General features: G+C 37.5%; 1 protein-coding gene across 1 annotated transcript; it reads right to left on the minus strand.

The window, feature by feature from the left end:
- Positions 1-1,235: 1,235 nt before the first annotated feature.
- SLC7A13 (solute carrier family 7 member 13) lies at positions 1,236-8,389 on the minus strand. The gene is made up of 4 exons (XM_005422868.1): positions 7,578-8,389; positions 4,576-4,707; positions 2,563-2,927; positions 1,236-1,838 (listed from the first exon to the last, which is right to left on the minus strand). The coding sequence occupies exons 1-4, from the start codon at positions 8,299-8,301 to the stop codon at positions 1,593-1,595; spliced, it is 1,467 nt and encodes a 488-aa protein (XP_005422925.1). The 5' UTR covers positions 8,302-8,389; the 3' UTR covers positions 1,236-1,592.
- Positions 8,390-8,672: the final 283 nt, after the last annotated feature.

The following is an 8,672-nucleotide window of genomic DNA, read 5'->3' on the forward strand; positions in this document are numbered from 1 at the left end:
TACATTGCAGTCCTCACTTGTATGAACTTCTCTTCATACAGCTTGTTAAAAGGTATAATTTTTTCTTCAAATTTTCATTCTGTGTGCATTATCACCTTGAAAAAAGCCGCTTGCTACGTGTATTTGTTTTAATTTGGGGGCTTATTCCAGTGCAAAGTCAAATCCTCTTAAACCTTCAGTTGATTTCTGGCTTTATTGATGGCCACCCTAGACTTTGGGTAGCTATGAAGAATTCTTTATCTGTCATTCTGATTTCTCGAATTGTTATACATCAGTGAATCAAGTATTGTAGCAAGATTTTTTTCATTCCACTGTGTTATAATACAGTGCCCTGTAAGACAGTTTCACCAATACAACATTCATCAGACCAGAGATCACGGAGCTGAGTGATGTTCGGCTGGGGCCATCTGCTGGTTGTGTTGCTGATCTTTCATTGCCAGGTTTGGAAAATCACTTTATATTTGTAATTCTATTGTAATTATAAAAATAGCAGCATATATTAATAATCACCTACATATATGATGGTTTGTATGTACTTTTAATTTATTTTTAAGATTAAATATTCCATGAACTTTATATGGCCCAATTATGAGAAGAAAAAAGAATTCATTTATCTTGTTTTCATAAACAAAATTTAAATGGAGGGGAGGAGGCTTAAAAAAGCTTTTACTTCTCAATAACACTAAAAAGAAAACAAGGAATAAAGTAATATTGATGCTAAGATGTAAATGATTTAGTAAAGGAATCTACATATCTTTAGCTTTTATTTCTGTGATGAAAAGGATAAATAATTTTCATTGTCTTACTTGATGCATTGTAAGATTTCACCTTGAATTTTTATCTGTTGTTCTAACATAGCTAAGATGCACCACGTCCAATTTTCTTGCTATTTAAAATGACCAGTCAACTTTATGGTAGTTTTCAAAGGCTTTTATTAAAAATAAATTAATGCCAAAAAAAGTAGCAGATGAAGAAAATAAAAAGTCTTTAAAACCAGAAGTTCTAATCAATGAGCTACTGCAAACTAAGAATAATCCAGACAATTTAGTTCAAAGTGTGAGCGTATTTTTATAATTATGCTATTATGTATTTATTCACTTATTGTATGATAATACTGATAATTATTTGTGCTTGTGTGATTGAGTCTTATTTCTATTTTTGCGAGACTCTATGCAACTTTTAACTGTGTTTTTCAGGAGCAGGAGAGAGCATTTTACAGATTTTGCAAGTTTAAAAGAGATCCTTTTCACCTATTAAATTAGTGTACATATAAATTTATGTGTTTATACAAACAAAATCAAAAATATACATATTAACTTATTATGCTAATGACATGGTTTATTTGATGAGGAGGTGTTTGGTCATAGGTTGGACTTGATGGTGTCAAAGGTCTTTTCCAACCTAGTTCTGTGATTCTGTGCCTATACAAACATATATGTGCACGTTTGCAATATATGTGTATACATCTATATATGTATATGCATGCATGCACACCTATGTATCACACCAACATCTAAATTGTACTGTTTATAGCCTCAGTTAAACAAAATCCTCTGTTGGCTTTTAGTTGTACTGAGATTAAATATCTGCCATCATTCACATTTGCCCTCAGCAGGTCCATCAGCAGGACAGACTTCTAACAGGAGCTGTAAGTGGCAAGTAATTTTATCAAGAAATGCAAAACGCAATTTAAAATGTATAAAAGGCAGATAAATAATGAGACTTCCAAGCATAAACAGGAAAGCGTAAACATATTGCATGTTTGGAGACCAGACTATGGGAGCTAGAACTAGGAAGAAAGACATTGCCACCATCATAAATGGAACTGGTAAAAACACCTGTAAGAGAAAGAAAAAAAAAGTGGATTAGGAAATAAACGAACCAACTGTGACTTTTCTGCCTCATTCATTAGAGTAGCAATGTGTTTGCCACAGTAAAGTACCATTTCTCATGCTGCTATAAATTCACCCAGGACAAGAGTCATCTGACTCAAATTGCCTATAAAAGAGGAATCTTCTTAAAAATATTTGTTTAGGCTCCTTCTTTTGTCAAGGGGGAGAGACAGGCAGTATTGGGAATCCATTTTTTCACATATGATAATGTGGGTTCCTATAAGACACTCAGGGCTGGGTGCCTGGAAGCCTTCACAATGAACATGCACTTCTAACCCAAGCTTTCTGACTGCTGGAGTAAGAACCTAATGCCTGTGATTGTGTCAGGGAAGATGAGAGCAGATCGAAGTTTAATGAACTGAAGGGCAATGGGTCCTAAACTGTTCTTGTTATTGCTCCACACTGGTACGGTTCCACATTGTTTGCACATCTCCCCCACTCTGCAAAGAACCATCTTATGTGTTCAGCTTCTCTGGGGCAGAGACCATCTGTTTGTTTCTCTTCTTTTTATAGTGAAGAAAAATTTTCAAATGAGGCTCTAAGCATTGAGATTATTATTGGTATTTTTGTGACGATCCACTTTGGATTTGCACTTCTTCTATAACTTTTGCATGCTACCCAGGACTCAAAAAATAATTTATAAAAATATTTTGAATTTAGATCCATTTACTTTGTATGGTCGGTGTAAATGAGGTTCCCGGTATCGAAGTACAATCAAGCTTGCACAAGTCAATCCAGTCATAAGCCAGGCAGAAAATCCAAAGTAATTTGTTAGCATAATAAGGTCAGAGGGGATGATAAAAATGGATGCAATGGTGGTTGAAAAAATCATGGCTGGTGCTGGCGTGTAGGAGTGGACATTAAGCATGGATATTAAAAGAGGTAAATGTCCTGACTGACTTCCAGCATAGCTTAATCGACCAAGTGTGAACATGCTGCAGTTGAGGGCACCAAATATTGAGACAGCAACAGAGAGAGGAATGATCCAAGCAACGGAGGGGATCACTCGATCAGCCCAAGTGACTGCCACAGCAACTGCAAGAAAGCAAAGAATTAGTGTAGTACAAATACCATCTTCTGAATAAGTGACAGACTCAACAGGAACAAAACTTAAAAACAAGAAGCACCTATTATTTACCAGCAATGCCTGCTTTTTTATTGCAGTAGTCAAACACTTATCCAATCCTAAAGGTATTTCATTCAGGAACTAAACATTTCCTGGGAGGATGACAGCAAGGAGTACTGCCTGCCAGAGCAAGCCAGGGAAACCTGCTGGGACCAATACCACAGTCATGGACTGCCCAGCAGGAGTGAGTCACATCTCACATCCTGCATCACAAACCCACACACCTGGGCAAGGAAAGAAAATTAACTCCTTGGTCCCTGACATACCATGGTGCTGACACAATCTGCTGTTACAGGAAACTGCCAACAGGAGCACATCTACATTCAGAGATGAGTTAACAAATGTGCTATTAATGAGATTTTGCTTTGGATGGAACTGGGAAATGTGAAAGATTGTTTCTAAACAAGAGATATTCAATACTGCTTGGAGATTAGCTATAGCTGATATTGTAGTGAGAACAATATTTAGTGGGTCTATAATCAAATGCCATGAGGAACATAGGTCTTGCAGTGTCCTGTGCAGCATAGGAAGTAGGTAGAGATGGAGAAAATAGTGCCCCCAACCTCAAAAAAAAAAAAAAAAAAGTAGTGAAGGAATAAGAAAAGCTTGAAAACCTGCTATAATTTCAAGGTTAACTTCTGAGATGGCAGAGCTGGCATAGGTAAACACACTTCCCCTGGTATGCATGAAACTGGTCATGCCAGCTGGCAGCTGCTATTCATGGATAGTCTGGCATTTGCTGCCTCCTTCATTGTAGCATACAAATGATCCATCTCTCTCAGCAGACAGCCTGACACTGGTTGAGCGATAATATGAGGTGACTGAGTGACAGGTACTACACTGTTCTCATTTATATTAGTGAGCTTTTTTCATAGGAAAAAAAAAAAGATTGATCCATCCAAATACAGTATGGTTTTTGTCAGGCCTGTAGGCAAGGTCTGACAGCTCAGTGTCATTACAGTGGGATTTAAAATGTGCTGCTTGGACAGTCAAGGAGTTCCCTTTGGAGTTTTACATGGCCGGCTTATTGATACAGGTTCTGAGAAAGGGTTTATACACACTGGATTTTGTATAGGTTCTTCTGAGAAGTCACAGTATTTATCATGAATAATACACACCCAAAATGGCTACATTTTTATGTCCATAGTCTTTTCTATACTCTTGAACATGTTAGACTTGTCTACCTCCTAAAGAGTGATGGCTTTAGTCTGAGACTCAATGAGATAGAGAAAGAAGGAGGAGATAGGATCAAAACTACAGGAAAACAAAGATCATCTCTATACTTGGGACCTGACTTTCACCTTATTTTCCAGGTTTTAATACACTTCTGATTTCTTTTTAGACAGCGTAGGGAAAAGCCAACAATTTCAACAATCTGCCTGCATTCATCCAATTTGTGTCATACAGTAAAATTAAAGAAGAATTCTCTGTTAAAAGAAAATGAACCCAAATTTCTGGACTGTGAAGTTAGGTGAGCAGAAGTAACCCAGGCATTGACATCAGATGGATATGTCAACAGGCCAGTTCTTTTTAATTAAAAAAATATGAAATACATACCTGAGGAGACAATTTCCTTAGGTGTGAGGACAGTCAAATATGAGATGTTCACTAGTAAATAAAAAACAATTACTCCAGGAACAGCAGTCATCACAGTTAAGGGGATATTTCTGCTGGGGCGTTTCATCTCCTCTGAAAAATACAATTTAAAACAACAAATGAAGCAAGCAGTGTAGCTTCTGCAAGTGTTTTTCAGTGGTGAAGCTGTGCAGAGTTTGACAAGAGTGATGCCAAAGTCCTGCCCCAATCCCTAATCATGGCTGCTAAATTCTCTGCTTGTGAAGTCCTACAGTGGTTCTCAAACAGGTTAATATCAAAGATTCTTAACCAATATATTTTTACTTAGCTATTTTCAACTATTTTGGAAGGAGGGCTGATGAAGAGCTGATTGATTCACAAAATGATAAAATGAGTGATAATTTCCCTTTGATTTGATTAATCACATACTTGACTTACATTAGAAAAGTTATTTGGCAGAAAATTTTCCAGTAGCCTTACTTGAAAATTACTAGCTTAAACATGAGACTCTTAAGTCACATTATTTGTTCCTATGTCACATCATGAATCCTGATCTTAAACTTAGTGAGCATATTTGCATATTTCTACTCAAAACCTTTCTCTTTGCTCTTATATCAGAAGTAACAGAAAAGACTGAAGGTATAGACATAACAGCAATAATGCAGTGGCTTTAACACGGAGCCATTCCCAGATGGATTTTGATTATTATCATCTTTTCCAGGGCAAAGATGGTGGAGGAAAACTGTTTAGGGCTAAGCCTGATAGCTTAGAACTACTCTTACCAAACAAGAAAAAAGCCAAATTTTGCAGGTGTATAACTCAAACACAGGCACACATTCTTGGGCATGTCATAGTGCCAGCAAAAGATGGAGCTGGTTTCCAGAAGCTTAATCTCAATCACCCTCATCTCAATCAGAAAGGTTCTTTTTGATTTCTTTCACTCCTTCCTCTTGTTCCCTCACCACTTCCCACTTCCCTCAGCATTTACAGACATTTCATTGAGTATTACCAGCAAATAACTGATAAGAGGGAAAAAGTGAAAAGTGAAAAGTGCAGCTTATTCAATCTCTTTTTAGGAGACAGAAATCTGCTTCTTCCTTTACATTTGATTTCTATCTTCTGCTCAGGACATCAGCCTTGAGCAATGATTCCTGTGCTGGCTGTAGTGTATGGAGACAAGACTGAAGGACCACAATAGTAAAACCCAGATACTATCAGAAAATTTGGGATTTATTTCTGATATAAAAAATATACTTAGTAATTTCGAGCTCAAAAGAGAATAATCACCAAAATTTCCAATTTAAATTTATCTGTTTGTTTTGTTGTTTATTATAGTCTTGCCAGCCAGCTGGCACCTGATCCATCAGCTGAAGCTCACAGAAATTGTTGAAGCACAGGAAGCTCTGGTCAGTTCAGAACAATTGCCTAGGTTATATCTGTCTAAACAGCTGTGCTGCCCAGTGTATGGCATTTATTAGTACTGCTAACTGATCAGAATAAATCTGTATTTTACCAGAAGTCTTGCATTTTCTCAGGCTTACAAAGCCAAGTACTTGTCTTTAAGGAATACCTAAGGTTTCAAAACCATACTTTACTGATTTATATATTTTTCTTTTAATTGCAGTCTATTTTTAAAGCTGGAGTACCTGGATTATAAAGACAACAGTCAGGATTTTAAACATTAACCAAATCTTCACACTATCCTCACCACTGAACTTTGTGGTATGCATTTAACACATTCCCTTTACTTAATATTTTACATGACAGAGGTCAATGGATACAAATGGTTAAAGATATAACAGTAATATCCGCTTGCTTACAATATAATTCTATTAATCTGATGATACTATGAAACTCTATTGATTTAACTTGTGATGTGAATACCTAACATAATGAACATCATCTCTGTAGCTTTAATGAAAAAGTTTCTTACTGCCATATGTCAGCAGATACAGAATAGGGAAGTAAACAGATATTCAAAAATCTTTTGAATGTTAAAATTGAGTACAGATTCTATGAAAAAATATATGCCACCTTCCACAGACCTCTCTTTACCTTCTATTGGACTTCAAAAGGGGATATTATATTTTCCCAGGAAAATATATCCCATAAAATTACTACATTCTAACAAAAATCAAAATTAATTTGACCATGTTCAAACCAGCTGCATAACCTCAGATAAGCCACAGATATTTAAACAGAAATTACCTATGCATAATGTCATGGTTTGACACTGGCACAATGCCAGTGCCTCTATGAAAATACACTTCTCTTGGTGTCTGCTGTGAGATGTGACTAGGAATAAGCAAAACAGGCTCTTACTTAGGAATAGAGGGGAAAAAAAGTTTATTAACTAAACTACAAAAGAAAAGGACAAACACACACACAGGAACAATGAAAACTTCACAAAAGCACTTCCTCCCCCCCTACCACATTTCCAACACATCTATCTCTCAAATTTCAACTTTCAGTCCATCATCCCCCTGTAAATACTCAATTCTCAGTCTGTCAAGAGGAGAGGAGTCCTTTTTGGGCCATGGTGACCTCTTCCTTTTCATGTCTAGTGCTCTCAACACTTAACATGGACCAGAGCTACTTCTAGGGTTGTCTTCAAACCACAACACACACGTTGTTTGGCATGGATAACTTGATACAGTGTATTTCCTAAAAATACACTGACATGGACAGTGAGAAAGACAAAATGCAAATGTTTAACGTATGAAAAATTCTGTTTATGCATGAGATTTAAAATTAACTATTATGATTTCTCTTGTACTTTCCTGAAAATGTCAGCTTCATTCTGCACAAAAAGCAGGAATTTTCCCTAGAGAAGAACAACGCCTCTTCTACCAGCCCCAACAAACACTTATGTAAAATGAGAAGGACCCTGTGGTCTTGAGGCAGAGACAAGTTCTCCCAAAACAAGCTGAGGAACACAAGAATGAGAACTGCAGAACTAAATCTAAAGAAGAGGAGCAGAATACCTGCCATGTAGTTGAGGGACCACCAGCCGCCGTACGCATATAGCCCCTGGAAGAAGGCTTCAGCAACCTGTGAGGCATTGGGGATCTCTGAGCTGAACATGTCCTCAAACCTGGCCAGACTCTCCTTTTGCCTGGTAACGAGGAGCACTATGCCACCAACAGCAATCACAGACAAGGCCATCATCTTCAGCAGAGTGAAAACTGTCTGCACCCATGCAGACATTTTGACGCTGAGGCCATTCAAAATCCCCAGGGACCAGAGAACGGCCAAGGCCAAGCACTTCTTCAGCACATCTGGTGCAGGACAAATGCCATAGAATGGCTGTGTGGCATATTCAGCAAACAGCAAGGCTCGAGCAGCATTTGATGCTGGCTTGGTGAACGTTGATGTCCAGATAAACACGAAGGCGGGTAGGGATCCAAGGCCTCTTTTAATGTGGCTGTATTCTCCTCCAGAGAAGGGAGGAGGGGTTCCCAGCTCTGCATAGCAGAGGGCACCCATCAGAGAAACCAGCCCAGACACGGTCCAGATCGTTAGTGCAACGCCAACATTGAGTAAGGAATGTTTTAACACCCCTGTGGGAGACACAAAGATCCCTGCTCCAACAATTGATCCTATAATAAAACTTACCCCATCAAAATAACCTATATTTCTTTTGAGTTGCATCTTGGCTTTTCCTTTTCTTTGCACATCTTTGGGGTCATTGTTTTCTTCTTTTCCCATTTTTTTTGTGTTTTTGTTTTTTCACAGCAGATTTCACTTTGTTCTTAGCAGTCTGTCATAGCCCTACTTGCTAGTGAAATGTTATGGGAAGCTTGGCTTAATCATTGAGAAAAGAAAGCATACTTTGGGTTTTGATGTCTCCCATGTGAAGATAATTAACCAAATACTTCAAGAAACACTGGCAAATCATGTACATGTTGGTTTAATATGTACTTCAGAAATTATAAGGCCTGCAGGTATTTTTAAAGAAAACAACATTAAAATTAATGCATAGCAAATGCTCATTTCTCAGATGATTTTCATCAACAGATTTCATTTTGTTTTACGTACATCTTCAGAGACAACCACAGAGGTGAGTAAATGTGACTTTT

This window comes from Geospiza fortis, unplaced genomic scaffold (genome assembly GCF_000277835.1).
Source record: "Geospiza fortis unplaced genomic scaffold, GeoFor_1.0 scaffold7, whole genome shotgun sequence".
Classification (NCBI taxonomy): domain Eukaryota; kingdom Metazoa; phylum Chordata; class Aves; order Passeriformes; family Thraupidae; genus Geospiza; species Geospiza fortis.